The 17,475-nt window shown below is 43.5% G+C and overlaps 1 protein-coding gene across 4 annotated transcripts in view; it reads left to right on the top strand.

Annotated features, from left to right (window-relative positions):
- The first annotated feature begins 7,521 nt into the window (after positions 1 to 7,521).
- Positions 7,522 to 17,475, top strand: part of LOC106563166 (mediator of RNA polymerase II transcription subunit 15-like) — a 13,219-nt gene continuing 3,265 nt past the window's right edge. Inside the window, exons 1-16 of one of the 4 annotated variants that reach the window (XM_014128451.3) lie at positions 7,522 to 7,670; positions 8,173 to 8,260; positions 9,778 to 9,829; positions 9,941 to 9,967; positions 10,091 to 10,246; positions 10,679 to 10,980; positions 12,068 to 12,400; positions 12,720 to 12,812; positions 14,300 to 14,410; positions 15,018 to 15,142; positions 15,279 to 15,409; positions 15,674 to 15,808; positions 15,895 to 15,958; positions 16,057 to 16,123; positions 16,301 to 16,461; positions 16,680 to 16,846. In XM_014128451.3, coding sequence (XP_013983926.3) covers positions 7,537 to 7,670; positions 8,173 to 8,260; positions 9,778 to 9,829; positions 9,941 to 9,967; positions 10,091 to 10,246; positions 10,679 to 10,980; positions 12,068 to 12,400; positions 12,720 to 12,812; positions 14,300 to 14,410; positions 15,018 to 15,142; positions 15,279 to 15,409; positions 15,674 to 15,808; positions 15,895 to 15,958; positions 16,057 to 16,123; positions 16,301 to 16,461; positions 16,680 to 16,846 — 2,146 coding nt within the window. In that variant the 5' untranslated portion in view covers positions 7,522 to 7,536. Of the gene's footprint in view, positions 7,671 to 8,172; positions 8,261 to 9,777; positions 9,830 to 9,940; positions 9,968 to 10,090; positions 10,247 to 10,375; positions 10,981 to 12,067; positions 12,401 to 12,719; positions 12,813 to 14,299; positions 14,411 to 15,017; positions 15,143 to 15,278; positions 15,410 to 15,673; positions 15,809 to 15,894; positions 15,959 to 16,056; positions 16,124 to 16,300; positions 16,462 to 16,679; positions 16,847 to 17,475 lie in introns of all 4 variants that reach the window. The other 3 variants (XM_014128450.3, XM_014128448.3, XM_082958148.1) reach the window with 3 other exon arrangements.

The following is a 17,475-nucleotide window of genomic DNA, read 5'->3' as shown; positions in this document are numbered from 1 at the left end:
ACATGTCATCACGTGACTCCAAAGCGTTTCCATCGACATTTCTCACATAATTCATTTTACAGACAAAATGGTCCCACCTTGTCTAGTTTATTTTGTTAACATTTGGAACGTTTATGGAATTTGCTTTTATCTGACAAGTACTTCACTCACATAAAAAGGCTGGATGGAAACCTGGTTAATCAACAAAAAAATGTATGGTTTATTTGCTACCTGAGGTTTTTATTTGATCAAATAGAAGTGTCATAAGGTTTCAGTTGTTATGAGTGTACTAATATAAATAGGACACCTTAAATCCAGGCAACTTGATTGTTTACTTGATTTATGATGATGACTGCTAGCTAAGATTTTGAAAGTATGAAGTTGACATCATACAGGCTGTGTATGTTTTGGTTTTACAAAGATGTGTAAATAATAACATCCAACCAATTAATTGCATACATTTTTTCCAATCCTCAGTTCTAAACATGTATTTGTCTTCTCTATGCACGTGATATATTTCCCTGTGCGCATATGACACACGGTGGTCGGAGGACGTCTCTAGAGCCGCTGAGCCGGAGGAGAGTGTATTAATCCTGCTGTAGGCCTAGGACTCATTACGGCCAGCACTATCATGTCAAACGAACGACTAACATGAGCGAGTCAATCAGAAAGACATATCATGACTCTCGAATCAGTAAAAAGAGTGGTTCAAAAATAACTAATCGTTCGCAAACTGCACATCACTAGCATTGCTGCTCAAGCACAGCCAACAGCAGTAGGGTACAGATTTTCATGCAAATATTCTAGAATCTGCATAAAGAAAATATGTGCATTTTCCCACTGGTATTTCCACTTGTTGCATAAAAATCAGTGTGTGATGAGGTAATGCACACAAAACGTAGACTACTTTTTTGCTTAAGTTTTTCCTACCGATTTAAAAATCTAAAGTTGAACATATTTCCATGGCTTTTTCATCTCTGATAGTTTTGTCACAAAAACTGTTGTTAAATAGCAAATGTGCCTACTCTGGTCTTGGCACATGCGCTCTAGCCAAAAGCTTGCAGATGCTGGTAGGCTAGTATACATTGCACGGTTTCCCTCCCTTCTCTGATCCACCTCTAGCAGATGACACCATTCTGTATACTTCTGGCCCTTCTTTGGAGATTGTGTTAACTAACCTCCAGATGAGCTTCAATGCCATACAACTCTCCTTCCGTGGCCTCCAACTGCTCTTAAATGCAAGTAAAACTAAATGCATGCTTTTCAACCGATCGCTGCCCGCACCTGCCTGCCCGTCCAGAATCATTACTCTGGACGGTTCTGACTTAGAATATGTGGACAACTACAAATACCTAGATGTCTGGTTAGATTGTAAACTCTCCTTCCAGACTCACATTAAGCATCTCCAATCCAAAATTTAATCTAGAATCGGCTTCCTATTTCGCAACAAAGCATCCTTCACTCATGCTGCCAAACATACCCTCGTAAAACTGACTATCCTACCGATCCTTGACTTCGGCGATGTCATTTACAAAATAGCCTCCAACACTCTACTCAGCAAATTGGATGCAGTCTATCACAGTGCCATCCGTTTTGTCACCAAAGCCCCATATACTACCCACCACTGCGACCTGTATGCTCTCGTTGGCTGGCCCTCGCTTCATATTCGTCGCCAAACCCACTGGCTCCAGGTCATCTATAAGTCTTTGCTAGGTAAAGCCCCGCCTTATTTCAGCTCACTGGTCACCATAGCAGCACCCACCCGTAGCACGCGGTCCAGCAGGTATATTTCATTGGTCACCCCCAAAGCCAATTCCTCCTTTGGCCGCCTTTCCTTCCAGTTCTCTGCTGCCAATGACTGGAACGAATTGCAAAAATCACTGAATCTGGAGACTCATATCTCCCTCTAACTTTAAGCACCAGCTGTCAGAGCAGATCACTGCACCTGTACATAGCCCATCTGTAAATAGCCCATCCAACTACCTCATCCCCATACTGTTATTTTTTGTTGTTGCTCCTTTTCACCCCAGTATCTCTACTTGCACATTCATCTTCTGCATATCTATCATTCCAGTGTTTAATTGCTAAATTGTAATTATTTCACCACTATGGCCTATTTATTGCCTTACCTCCCTTATCTTACCTCATTTGCACACACTGTATATATACTTTTCTATTGTGTTATTGACTGTATGTTTGTTTATTCCATGTGTAACTCAGTGTTGTTGTTTGAGACCCACTGCTTTGCTTTGTCTTGGCCAGGTCGCAGTTGTAAATGAGAACTTGTTCTCAACTTGCCTACCTGGTTAAATAGAGGTGAAATAAAAAAAATTACAAAAATAGTCACATTGAGACCATACATCATATAATTGCGTGACTCCAAGTTTAATTGGATATGATGGTTATTATATCAATATTTGTGCATAAAGGCGTTTCCACCCTCATTTCTGGCATAATTAATTTTAATGACACAAAAAGATAGCACCAGGTCGAGCAAAAAAATGATGTACGCATTTATAAAATTGTACCGAAACTTCCTGTTTCCAACACAGCTGTCATGATTTTTTTATATGGTATGTCTTGGCATAAAAACTCATAATATTCTCATCATGTAGACTAGCCTACCAGCACAGGCTAATGCTTGACTGACGTTTCACAAATAAAAAATATTCTCGCTCTCATCCATAACAATCTGATCATAGACTAACCTACCCACACACAGTATCTGTGAGCTGTTGGCTAGAGCGCGTGTGCCAAAACCAGATTAGGCACATGTAGCCTAATATTTAACGCAACAGTTTTTCCTGACAAAACTATCAGTAGAGTTGAAAATGTGATGGAAACATTGATTTATTCGGTACATGAAAATTTAAACGCAAAAGTAAATTATGTTTGCCCTACGTCATCACACAGATTTTTATCTGAAACAACTCCGTTGTTTCCACATTCGAAAATGTGCATGAAAATCTGTCACCAATTGGATGGAAACCTAGCTAGTGATGGTAAAGAAATTACATTGTGGGTTTCTGAAAATAATTATATCACTATACCTGCCTATATGAAGTAGATGCCAATCTGAAATGACACAATGTGTTGGATAATTAGTAGGCTTATCCCCCTAATTGGAAAAACACCACTGATCATGAGTGGAGGTAAAAACATGTTCTTAGCCTACCTACATCCAATCATGTTGACCACATAGGAGGACATCATTATGTCTAAATCATAAGAGGACCTTGATGGTTCACCTTTAAACAAAGAAATTTGGCTTGTCACCAAAAACACTCACAAACTTTTACAGATGCACAATCGAGAGCATCCTGTCGGGCTGTATCACCGCCTGGTACGGCAACTGCTCCGCCCACAAGCGCAAGGCTCTCCAGAGGGTAGTGAGGTCTGCACAACGCATCACCGGGGGCAAACTACCTGCCCTCCAAGACACCTACCCCACCCGATGTCACAGGAAGGCCAAAAAGATCATCAAGGACAACAACCACCCGAGCAACTGCCTGTTCACCCCACTATCATCCAGAAGGCGAGGTCAGTACAGGTGCATCAAAGCTGGGACCGAGAGACTGAAAAACAGCTTCTATCTCAAGGCCATCAGCCTGTGCCATCAAACCCCTACAACTCATCCAGAACGCCGCAGCCCGTCTGGTGTTTAACCTTCCCAAGTTCTCTTACGTCACCCCGCTCCTCCGCACACTCCACTGGCTTCCAGTTGAAGCTCGCATCTGCTAAAAGACCATGGTGCTTGCCTACGGAGCTGTGAGGGGAACGGCACCTCCGTACCTTCAGGCTCTGATCAGTCCCTACACCCAAAGAAGGGCACTGCGTTCATCCACCTCTGGCCTGCTCGCCTCCCTACCTCTGTGGAAGCACAGTTCCCGCTCAGCCCAGTCAAAACTGTTCGCTGCTCTGGCACCCCAATGGTGGAACAAGCTCCCTCACGACGCCAGGACAGCGGAGTCAATCACCACCTTCCGGAGACACCTGAAACCCCACCTTTTTAAGGAATACCTGGGATAGGATTAAGTAATCCTTCTAACCCCCCCCCCACTCTCCCCCCCAAAAAAGATATAGATGTACTATTATAAAGTGGTTGTTCCACTGGATATCATAAGGTGAATGCACCAATTTGTAAGTCGCTCTGGATAAGAGCGTCTGCTAAATGACGTAAATGTAAATGTTAAACAGCCATCACTAACATTGAGTGGCTGCTGCCAACATATTGACTCAAATCTCTGGCCACTTTAATAATTAATAATTGGATGTAATAAATGTATCACTAGTCACTTTAAACAATGCCACTTTATATAATGTTTACATACCCTACATTACTCGTCTCATATGTATATACTGTACTCTATACCATCTACTGCATCTTGCCTATGCCGTTCGGCCATCGCTCATCCATATATTTATATGTACATATTCTTATTCATTCCTTTACACATGTGTGTATAAGGTAGTTGTTGTGAAATTGTTAGATTACTTGTTAGATATTAATGCATGGTCGGAACTAGAAGCACAAGCATTTCGCTACACTCGCATTAACATCTGCTAACCATGTGTATGTGACCAATAAAATTTGATTTGATGTATAGTTTTTAAATGTGCTGTGATTCAGGCATTTTGTGCTTCAAATCAACATTTCTAGGTATAGGGGCCTGCTTGATGATTAGCCTAGTGTACGCTATTCAGTCTACACACGATTCATGAATAGATGTCCCCACCAGCATATTTCCCTATTTTCAATTCCTGTCAATCCTCAACTTCCCCTCCATTCAAGCTCCTCTGAAGGGTCATCTGGCATAGAACCATGACACATCAACTTGGGCCTCCCCACACTCAGCATTCTATTCTGAAAGGGACAGGATGCATTTGAATGCAGGAAACATTTCCACCCAAGACCCTCCTTAAAACATTATGCAAATGAACACATGAATACATTAGGACTAGCATTAGCATGAGAGGTTGTTTTGTAGATTTTGTGAGTCAACCATAACATTTGGCCACATTCAGTTTCTATCTTCCTCTCTTGGTTTGGAAATAGAAGAGTTTTCAGAGTACATACCTCTTGAGACTGCTGCTGGCACAGAGTTGGTCTCATCACTGCAACACAGTCTGAATGTTAATAGATTTGCACCCACTGATTCTTAATGGCTAACGCCTGCCAATTCCCACATTCTTGCAAAGGCTCACTGGTGCAACAAATTGGATGTAAACCTACAGGAGTTTTTTTATGTGAATGTGTAATATCTGCTGACTACAAAATATAGGCCTAGGCTACTTCACTGACCAAGAGGGAAATTAAAAACCATATAGACGGATTTACAGAATTTCTGTGAACCTACTGATTTATCTACCATTTTTGCATTCTGGTTCCCAAAAAATGCCTTCTGAGTAATTTGTTTCATTTTCACTTGATGAACTTACCAACATGACTACAGAAGGGGTACGTGATGTTGGTAATGGGCAGAGCCTTCTATTGCAATAAAGGTATTTGGTGATTATGAATAAATGGGTCAGAATGACTCAAAAATTACGACTCCCACAGGAAGCAGCACCAGCTCAGTCAAAAGTAGGTTGCTAGGTTCAAGAGGCGGCGGGGGGGGGGGGGGACATACAAATGCCTCATCCAAGAATGACAGAAAATTAAGTAAAATCAATAAAAACACACATAAAAAAGAACTAATATGGCAGTGTTGGAAAGAAGGACAGACAAAGATGGATGTACTGAAGTCCTATGCACATCAAAGTAAGACCGGTTTCTTTGTCCATTTGAAATACACTTCCCCTTTAAATGAAAAATCAGCCATTATACTGTGTAATTGATGTAAAACAATGTATGCATTTAGGCTATTTGGGTGATGCAATCTCTGTGTTTGTGCAACTGCTAGAATTCAGGACACTTTCTGGTTTCCTTGATTTCAACACCCTCTTGTCTAGTGGGTAATGGAAACTAGTGGTGAGGTCATAAGATCCTGAAATAGATTCTGAATAGACTGAGGTCCCAGGAATTTGGTATGGGTAACATCCCTATTAAGCTTGCTAACTTTCATAAACAAGTACTTAAACTTTGAACCTCATTTACAAACACAAGTTTTCCCCACATAGGTATACAATCTGGAATAATAAAGACATAAAATACAAAAACAAGTCTTTATTTTCCAGAACTGGATTGACAACAACATTATTTGGGTTAAACAATTTTTGAATAATGATGGCTAACTATATGATTATCAAGAATTTATGAGAATATAACAATACTCCAAGTGCAACTGTTGAGGATTTTGTAGCCTCAATTCAATTAGAAGGAATTTACATTTTAAACAATAAATGTAATAACATGTATATAAGGAAACTATGTCAATATGTTACTATTCCCTCTGCTAAAATGTACTGGAATGCAGCCCTAGGACAGGTGAAATGGAACAAAGTTTCGTTGTTGTCTGGTAAATATTGTAAATCTAATAAGTTGAAAGAAGTATCATATAAACTCATTCATAGAATCTACCCTGTAATGACCTTTATCATACACAGATTTAAAATAGCTGTTGATAACACATGTGTATTTTGTGGTTGTGACCCAGATACTCTTGACCATTTATTTTGGGACTGTTCTTATGTCAGAAGATTTTGGAGTGAGTTAGAAGATTCTATTTTAAAATAAACAACTATTAATTTTAATCTGAGAGACTCTGATATTATGTTTTATTTTGATCCAAATGATATGGACCCTGATTTAACTTTCATTGTTCATTTGTTTATCTTTCATGGAAGATTCTTTATCCATAAAACGAAGTGGGCAGAGAACAAACCCCTCTTCACATTATTTAAGATATAATTTAAATATTACTTTGAAATTATCAGTAAATGTAAAAACAAAAAGCAATACGCACCATAAAAGTATTTAACAAATTGAAAATGAATCTTGATATGTAATTCCCCTGTCTGTTAGGTTTATGTACTCTTGTTTGTATATTTCTGTTTTTTGTATTTGTTGTGTTCATAATAATAATAATAATAAAAATAATTTAAATAAAATTGAGGTCCCAGGATTAAAGACTGTGTTAACATGGGTGAACATATTTAAATCATACACCACATTAACAAAACTATAGCTACCATTACAGAATATTTCAGAATATTCCAATTACATGGCGATGCTTTGAAGCGGGTACTGTGCTATCCCTGTGTAAAAAAAAAAAAAAAAAAAAAAAACGGCACGTAAAACAATGGACATATAATTCCTCATTTCACAGTTAACATGTACATCCTTGCAGTTCAGATTAACAGCCCCATGCAGATGCCTCACTTCATGTTGCAAAATAGAACGTTTTGTAGATCCATGAAATTCATAGGCCTACTCCTAAAATTCCACCCCCATTGAAAGTATTCGTTTCCAGTCAAAGATTAGATTATCACATTAAGCACTACTAAAATCAATCTAATCAGAGATGTATTTGAAAACTACAGCTACATTGTTGCAGATGTAGCAGCTCTTGAATGGATGGAGAATTTAAACCGGAAGTACGTTTATGTTTTCTATTTATGGTTTTTGGTGCTGCATTCATTCAAAGCCTACGTTTGCAGGCTTGTCTGAAAACGATGTCTGCAATGGAGGTCCCAGGACCAGAAAGCGATTGGAGAAGCCCCGCATTCCGACAGAAAGTTGTTGCACAAATGTGAGATAATTTAGTTTTATTAAAACTTTGTAAACGTTGCGATATTTTATTTACTCCGCTATTATCACGACAGTGGCTAGCTCACCACAGTTAGCTTCGCTACTGAACATTCTTGATATGAGGCCGTAAGCAATGTGCATCATCTGGGTTGATGATGCATGTGTTCTAATTTGATCAAAAAAAGACCTGCAGTTTGAGAAGTTTTGAGACGAACTAATTGGGCGTTCAGCTAAAGGTTAGCCAAACTAGCTGGCAAGCCAACTAGCCTTTGCTATTGTTACTTCGCTTGCTATGTAACTAGCTAGCTAATGTTAGCTGGCTAGCTAGCTAGATGCGAGGTATAGTCATCACAGACCCGGTTACATTTCTGCTTGGCCTCATTTAGAGTAAATTGCAGTTAATCTGCCATGAATATAATATCATTGGGATGTGTGTTAGCAAAATACAGCAGGAAAAAATATATAATCTCCCAACATTCGTTTGATCTGAATCTATTTTTCAGTGAAGAGGCGATGAGAAAGGCTGGGACTGCACACACGAAGTCCAGCAATGACATGGAGAATCATGTTTATGTCAAAGCCAAATCTAGAGTGAGTGAACGTTTTTAATTTACACACACCTAGTAACCTCATGGATCATCAGACAACACTCAGTAACATTCTATATAATTAACTGGAATTATTGGTGAAGAATGACCATCTCATCTACACTGAATGAAAATGTAAATGTAACATTCAACAATTTCAAAGATTTTACTGAGTTACAGTTCATAAGGAAATAAGTCAATTGAAAGGAATCCACTAGGCCCTATGGATCTCACATGACTGATATGCATCTGTTATTCACAGAAAAAGTAGGGGCGTGGATCAGAAAACCAGTCAGTATCTGGTGTGACAACCATTTGCCTCATGTAGAGTGACATCTCCTTTGCATAGAATTGACCAAGCTGTTGATTGTGGCCTGTGGAATGTTGTCCCACTTCTCTTCAATGGCTGTGTGAGGTTGCTGGATATTGGCGGGAACTGGAACACAGTGTTGTACATGTTGATCCAGAGCACCAGCATGTCTGGTGAGCATGCAAGCCATGAAGATCTGGGACATTTTCAGCATCCAGGAATTGTGTGGAGATCCTTGCGACATGGGGCCGTGCATTATCATGCTGAAACATGAGGTGATGGCGGCGGATGAATGGCACGATCCTGTCATGGTATCGCTGTGCATTCAAATCTCCATTGATAAAATGCAATTATGTTCGTTGTCCTTCGTTTATGCCTGCACATACCATAAACCCACCTCCACCATGGGGCACTCTGTTTACAACGTTGACATCAGCAAACCGCTCGCCCACACGATGCCATACACACTAAAATGTCTGCCATCTGCCGGGATTCATCTGTCAATAGCACACTTCTCCAGTGTGCCAGTGAGCATTGGCCCACTGAAGTCGGTTACGACGCCAAACTGCAGTCGGTTCAAGACCCTGGTGAGGACGACAAGCATGCAGATGAGCTTCCCTGAGGACGTTTCTGACAGTTTGGGCAGATATTCTTCGGTTGTGCAAGCCTGCTGTTTCATTGGCTGTCCGGGTTGCTAGTCTCAGACGATCCCGCAGGAAAAGAAGCTGAATGTTGAGGTCCTGGGCAGGCGTGGTCTGCGGTTGTAAGGTCGGTTGGATGTATAGTCAAATTCTCTAAAACAACGTTGGAGGCGGCTTATGGTAGAGAAATTAACATTACATTCACTGGCAACAGCTCTGGTGGACATCCCTGCAGTCAGCATGCTAATTTCATGCTCCCTCAAAACTTGAGACATCTCTGGCATTGTGTTGTTGAAAAAACGGCACATTTAGTACTCTTTTATTGGCATCAGCACAAGGTGCACCTGTGTAATGATCATGCTTTTTCATCAGCTTTGATATGCCATACCTGTCAGGTGGGTGGATTATCTTGGCAAAGGAGAAATGCTCGCTAACAGGGATGTAAACAAATGTGTGCACAAATGGAACATTTCTGTGATCTTTTACTTGAAACATGGAACCAACTCTTTACATGCTGCATTTATATTTTTGTTCAGTATAATAATGGTGTTATTATTCACTTCTGAACAGGAAGAATACTTGTCCCTGGTTGCAAGGTTGATCATTCACTTCAGAGACATTCGTAAGTACCCCACATACTTTTCCTATCTGCAATGTAGGTCTAACTCCTGTTCATATTTTGAGACAATTATTCTGTAAAGTTGAGTTACGTAATATTTTTTTTGTTTTGCAGATAAAAAGGCACAAGGAGGAGGTCTGGGTGAGTTGTTGTGATTTTGCTAAACATGTTTTCCATTACTGAAAGACATTCAGAAGAATGTCTATGTAGCTACTCATGCCGCTGCCCATGTGTAAAATGTATATACTGTCTCCCCTCTTCCAGATCCCATGAATGCCCTGACAAATCTCACAGGGGTTCCAGGGGGCATCGCCATGGGGCCTAGGCCACCTGGTGCACCCATGGGTGGCATGGGGACCATGGGGCAGATGCAAATGGGTCAGCATGCAATGGCAGGTGTAGCTGGAAATCCTCAAGCGAGTGAGTGTATTTCTGAAGCTATTTAACTTGCTCACGTTATTCATGTTTATTTGAATGCTGCTGTCTGTTAGCCCACAGAAACAATTGGATCAGTAGCCTACTGGTCATGACATTTTGATTTTCGATCAGGGACCTCCAAACTCATATTCCTGTGTCCTCCATGAGGCTCAGAGCATGTGAGCAGAGATGAGTGGGAGCAGAGCGAGGAGCGGAGCGGGCACAATTTGACTGCAGCTGGGGAAATGGACGTGGAGCGCTCTGTGTGCAATGAGCTGGATTTCCGACCGCTCAACTCGGCTCACAGGCACTGCTCTACACTCATATTTCTGTTTCCTCAGTAACGCTCAGGTGTAGTGCTTTTCCTCCAGGGCTTTCCCCAAGTTCTCAGCTGGAGGATGTATGTCTGTTTTGTCCACGTCCTCCCTGTAGTAGGAGGTCCAGGGCAGATGCAGATGCAGCAGATTGCCCAGCAGCAGCAGTCCATTCAGTTCCAGCAGTTCCAGGCACAGCAGCAACAGACAGCCATGCAACAACAGCAACAGACGGCCATGCAGCAGCAGCAGCAGCAGACAGCCATGCAACAACAGACAGCCATACAGCAGCAGCAGTTTCAGGTCCAGCAGCAGCTGAAGCTGCAACAGTTACAGCAACAACACCATCAGAACCAACAGCTCCAACAGCAGCACCAAAACCAGCAGCAGCAGCAGGCCCAAAACCAGCAACAACAGAACCAGGTATAACAGGGATGAAAACGTGTACATTTTTGACGATGTTCGCCGTTTGGATCTCAAAATAGGTCATCCACGTGAGTTGTGTAGAGCTGTAAAAAACTGACAAAAAGTGTGCAGGCGCAGAGTGTATCACCCATAGTACTATACAAAATAGCCTCGAACAGATCTTCTCCCTGTGATCACTACCTTCTCTCTTGAAATGAATGACTGAGCACAGAATGCATCCCTACACGTCCTACAAATAGAATACCAGAGTTCAGAGCGTGATGTCAGATTTGTCATGTCAGAATGAGTGCTTCATCCAATATCACGTGACAGCTGTGAGGAGCCAGCCACATCCCCTAACCAGCCATTAGCCTACTCAGCTGCTTCTCTGTCCATTCTTCCTGTGCATCTCCATCAGTTTTTAAATGTTATTTTACCGTAATGGCGAGCTGGGGTGTGCAGACATTATTGGAGTGGCTCGCTGCGCAAGCGAAGTGGGTACGCCTCTTCATTTCGCCTGTAAGAACAAGAAGGGCAGTCGGCTTCGCTGTCACGCAGCCTCTTAGTGCCATAGAGGAAAAACGGAGCATATTGACAGTCAGGCTTGCCATAAGTTTCTAGCCCAAACCGCTCCTTACCGGAGCTACCTTCTCCCCCTTTCTACCTCGAATTGGCACACATTTTATATAATTTTATAAACCATGTCGCTGGCAATTTTAAACTACTCGCGTGCCGCACGTTTTTGGATGGATAACAAGTGATCGGGGGGCAAACCCTGTGGTATTGTGATACTACTCGGTATTGTGATACTACTCGGTATCGTGATACTACTCGGTATCGTGATACTTGGCCTGGTATCACATCATTGTAAAATGTTGGTATTGTGACAATTCTTTTCACCTTTGGCCCCTCACCAGTTTGTCCCTGTATAAGCTCTAATCCCCACCAGGATGGCATGCCTAGATGTACATCAAAAGCAAACAGAGACATACAGAAGGCAGTTCAATTGGTTGATCTTTTGGTAAATAAGGATAAAATGAGCATATTGTGGGGCTTCAAATAATCTATCTTTAAGTATTTACATGCCCTCCCCATCTCTCTTCAGATGCACCCATCAAGGCTCCAGCAACAACAGCAGATAGTTCAGTTACAACTCCAACAGCAGCATGCGCAGGCCCAAGCACAAGCGCAGGCCCAAGCACAAGCCCAGGCCCAAGCACAAGCCCAGGCGCAGTCCATTCAGCACATGGTCCAGCAGCAGCAGCAGGTTCAGGCCCAGTCTCAGCCCCAGGCGGCCCAGCTACCCCCCCACTCCCAGCAGCAGCAGGGCATGGTGCCCCAGTCTCTCGCTGGACAGATGCCCTCCACACAGCACGTGCCCATCAGCTCGCTCAGTCAGCAGCAGCAGCAGCAACAGCTCAAGATCCAAGCATTGCAGGTAAAGCGGAGGTGGTGTTATGGAAAAAGATGAACTTTAAGTTTAGTTTACCCTCTGTAGAATAGTGGTGACCTTTTATTGTCCACTCTACATTCGTAATCTATAGTCTCTGGGACAACACACCTATTCCAGTATCTTTTTTTACACTCCCCTCTGCTTGCTTGCTTCTCTGTGTGTGTGTGTGTGTGTGTGTGTGTGTGTGTGTGTGTGTGTGTGTGTGTGTGGGTGTGTGTGTGTGTGTGTGTGTGTGTGTGTGTGTGTGTGTGTGTGTGTGTGTGTGTGTGTGTCTATGGGCTGTGTTCTGTTTGTGTGTGGCCAGGCTAGAGCGATGCAGCAGCAAGTCCAGCAGGCAGCGCAGCAAGCCCAACAGGCGGCAGCTCAGGCCCAGCTAGCTGCAGCAGTACCTGGACAGGTAAGAGCACAGCACTGCAAGCTGGTGTGTAGTGGGACTGATTGACTGACTGGGAACTGCCACTTGTCACTGAGCTTGGCCTGGAGTGAGTGCATGCTTTCAGATTCACCCCTTTGAAATTTCAGCAGTTGATTTAATTTTGGGTCGCAAGCTCTTCTGTTGGTGTTAAATGACTTGAGGAAGACAAAGGATATTTTTCTGTGTTGCCTGTTGCCATACTTAAGCTACTGCCATAGCCAGGAGGTAGTAATGCTTGTTTTATAGCTCAACGTTACCTACAGAGACTTAAGTTAGCATCTGTTCTAATAATTGCACCGTTGCTGCTTGATGGCTCAGGCTCAGGGGTTCTTTGGTTTGAACTGAATGATGAGTCTCCTACGTAACCCAAGAAATCATTTTAGTTTGTCATTTGAATATGATGCTTTCTGAGAATTCCTTGATAGGCTTGGTACTCCTGTCTCTATCGCTTCCAAGCAAAATAGGGATGGAGCTAGGATTCACTTCCCCATCCCTTCTCTACCAAACTAGAACTCACCTAGACCTCTTCTCCCCACCGCTACTTCTCCCTATTGAAAATCCCTGGAAGTGTTCTACTGCATTTCTCAGAATGAAACCCATGGGTGGGCTGCTGAGAGAAAATAAAGTTCATCTCCCAGAGGATGTCTCTTTATTGTACCTCACAGCAACGTTAGAATGTCTTGTTCCCCCTCCATGCATGTGTGTTGTTCATGCAGTGAATGCTGCAACTGCATGCCTACTCTGCCCTGCAAACCAACAATATTCTTTAACTCGGCTGCTGCATCTACCAGCGCTACTGTTACTGTAGATGCAAATACATGGCATTATCAATCATTAGATACTGTTTGGGAAATCCCTGCCAAACCTCCTACTGGGGGTACCAGTGAGGTTCCACCATTCAAAATGCAATGCCTATCTACGCAACCGTCGTTTGATAAAACCATTGAAATAGTTTCCAGACTAGAATGTTTAATAAATTAATGTTGAATAATTTAGTAACCAAAAATTGAGATCTATGTTATTTCTAGTCAGTTGGCAATGTTGACCTACTGTACTTAGCTAAGCTATTTAAATAGCTGTCATACACACTGCATGGATTGGCCTAAAGAGGAGAGGGAGCATGTTCCCACTGGCCATGGCAGGCCTCATCACTATTGTCATGGCAACCGTTTGTTCCGACTCCGGAGACAGGGTCACATGCTTGGCAACGCTGCCTGGCTGTTTCTCTCTCTCACCAGGGTTTAAGATATGACTGTAACTGTGGCTCTGTCTGTGTGCCAATAAGTGTGCATGCATGTGTTTGTGCATGTCTGCTTGTGTAATGTACCTTACAGGTTTTGCTCCTGGGAGCGTGCATGCATGTGTCCGAATGTGTGTTTTTTTTGTGCGTGCATGTGCATCATCTCCGCTGATGCATTGCATTTCTTGTTTTGCTTGTGACATGTATGTTGTCCCCTCTGTCCTCCAAGATGATGATGCCCCGCCTTGGGATGCAAATTCCACCCCGGTTGCCCCGCGCTGCCCCGAACCCCGCCATACCTCCAAACTCTGCTGCCATGGGAGGACAGCAAATACCACAGGTATTTACGCCAGGGTAGAGTGACCAGGCAGTCTTCCTACTCTGACCCTGACCTGACCCTCATGGTGACCACCACCTCTCCTAAAACCGTGTCCCTCTGGTGTGCTTCCTTATGCCAACCCTCATCCCTCAGTGCAGCCCTCAAATCTCATCCCCACTCTACCCAAACCTCCTCTCCTGCTTCTTATACAGACCAGTGGAATTAGATCTGATAGTGAACATCTGTTCTCATGCTCAGTATAGATATGTATGTGGATTCATGGAAAGAGAGCTGTGCCTTCTACAAGCAGGTTCCCATTTGGAATCCATTAAGGGTAGGCCTATAGATGTGATTGGAAATGCTGTGGATTATTTTGCTCAGTGTAAGGGCGTCTGGCCAGTATTCATTGTGTATGGTAAGTACCAGTAAGATAAGTATTTTCTTCCTATCTTCCTCAGTAGGCACTGAGGCCCTGGTCGGCGTAATGGCTGGAGGATGTTTTCCTCCCTGCTATCTAGGATGGATGGTAACGTGATGCAGCATCCAACCAGCTAAAGATGTGCTGGGGTCTCCAGTGATTGGTTTGTCTGGTGTGAGCCCCCCATTTTTCTTTTCACCCCCTCCATAGGTTCAGCAGCACCAGATGATGTCATCGCCCTCGCCGGTACAGGTGCAGACCCCCCAGTCCATGCCCCCCCCTCCCCAGCCACAGCCATCCCCACAGCCCCCGTCCTCCCAGCCCAACTCAGTCAGGTGAGCCCACTCTCACTTTATGTAGCGCTTTTATTGACTTGAATATGGCATTCTAAAGTTTTATTTCAGGTCTAGTCTTGAAATAGAATGACTTTCTCTGATGTCAACTGTGACCCTTTATTGCGTTTCTTCACAGCAGTTCTGGTCCCACACCGTCGCCAGGTGGCTTCCAGCCTAGCCCATCCCCCCAGCCCTCGCATAGCCCAGCCACCGCACGCACCCCCCAGAACTATAGCGTCCCCTCCCCAGGACCCCTCAACACCCCAGGTACTGTCCCAGCTCCTCGCTGGAGCAGAGGTGGGGGCCTAAGCCCCTAAATATCATACCTCACATCTGATTGGTTTCCTTACTATAGTTTACATTCTTAAATCGGCTCTACGTAGGATTTTGATTTGTCTGGAACCACATAATTTTCTATTTGCATTCTATGCCAAATAAGCATTTTCCCAGTGTCCCTAAGACTATGTAAACACATTGAATGTACCTGAGGATTCTAATTGTTGTCCCACGTGGTTGTCTGGTGACGTGAAGGGAACCCCAGTTCAGTGATGAGTCCATCCGGGGCCAATCAGCAGGAGGACCAGCAGTACATGGAGAAACTCAAACAGCTCTCCAAATACATCGAGCCGCTGCGCAGGATGATCAACAAGATAGACAAAAATGAAGGTATGCACTCAGGCCACGCTCTTTCTTACTTTTCTTGCCACTCTTGGCTGTTCCCACTCACTAAAGGGAGTTTGCATTCCCAACAGATAGGAAAAAGGACCTGAGTAAGATGAAGAGCCTGCTGAACATTCTCACTGACCCCAACACAAGGTAAAATAATACAACTGTGTTGCTTATGTGTGTCAGTGTCCATCCAAGTTTGTCTCAGCAATGGTTATTGAATGATATCTCCTCTCCCGGACTTGCAGGTGTCCTCTCAGAACCTTACAGAAGTGTGAGATAGCACTGGAGAAACTGAAGAATGATATGGCTGTGGTAAGCATGAGACTGTGTTGATAATCTTTGTGCTGTTATATTGCTCCTTGGTTTTCAAAATGTCTTTCTGTTGTGAATTCCTAAAGGTTACCCATTGAATGTGAATTGTCAACAATTCAACAAAACGTTTGCTCATTTAGCTCCTTAACAACTGACATTTTCCTAAACCTGTGTTAGCCGACGCCTCCCCCTCCACCTGTGCCCTGCACCAAGCAGCAGTACCTGTGCCAGCCCCTCTTGGATGCCGTCATGGCAAACATCCGCTCGCCTGTCTTCAACCATTCTCTGTATCGTACCTTCGCCCCAGCCATGACAGCCATCCACGGGCCGCCCATCATGTGAGTTTACCCTAACCACCCCTTCATGTCCAGAAACACTACACTTTAGGTCAGGGTAGGAAAGTATTTTTCGACGGGCATTTTGGAGCATCCCTGCTTTAGATCTGTCCACCACTCTGTCGTTGATACAAGACCATCCTCGTTTCCTACAGTGTATAGAGAAAGTGTATTAGTGGGATCAGGCTGTCATGACACCCATGTCTATTCTCTCTCCACAGGGGCCCCATCATCGCGGCCCGGAAGAGGAAACATGAGGAGGATGACCGTCAGACCATCCCCAACATCCTGCAGGGGGAGGTGGCCCGTCTTAATGCCAAGTTCCTGGTCAACCTGGACCCCTCGTTCTGCAGTAACAATGGCACTGTGCACCTCATCTGTAAACTAGGTGAGTTAAGGGCTGAGGTAGGCAACTAGATTCAGTCGCGGGCCGATTTTTATTGGAGTGGATGTTCTGCAAATTGTTTATTTTATTTAACTAGGCAAGTCAGTTAAGAACAAATTCTTATTTAGAATGATGGCCTACCAAAAAGCAAAATACCTCCTGTGGGGACGGGGGCTACAATTAAAAATGTAAATATAGGACAAAACACACGAGACAACACTACATAGAGACCTAAGACAACAGTACAGCATGGCAGCAACACATGACGACAACATGGTAGCAGCACAAAACATGGTACAAACATTATTGGAAACAGACAACAGCACAATGGGCAAGAAGGTAGAGACAACAATGCATTACGCAAAGCAGCTACAAGTGTCAGAGTACATGATTTGAGTCTTTGAATGAAGAGATTGTGAACTGTCCAGTTTGAGTGTTTTTTGCAACTCGTTCCAGTCGCTAGCTGCAGCGAACTGAAAAGAGGAGCGACCCAGGGATGTGTGTGCTTTGGGGACCTTTAACAGAATGTGACTGGCAGAACGGGTGTTGTATGTGGAGGATGAGGGCTGCAGTAGATATCTCAGATAGGGGGGAGTGAGGCCTAAGAGGGTTTTATAAATAAGCATCAACCA

This window comes from Salmo salar, chromosome 11, assembly GCF_965601325.2.
Source record: "Salmo salar chromosome 11, fSalSal1, whole genome shotgun sequence".
Classification (NCBI taxonomy): Eukaryota; Metazoa; Chordata; class Actinopteri; order Salmoniformes; family Salmonidae; genus Salmo; species Salmo salar.
Note: the sequence above shows the minus strand (reverse complement) of the source record. Positions and strands in the feature narration are given on the sequence as shown.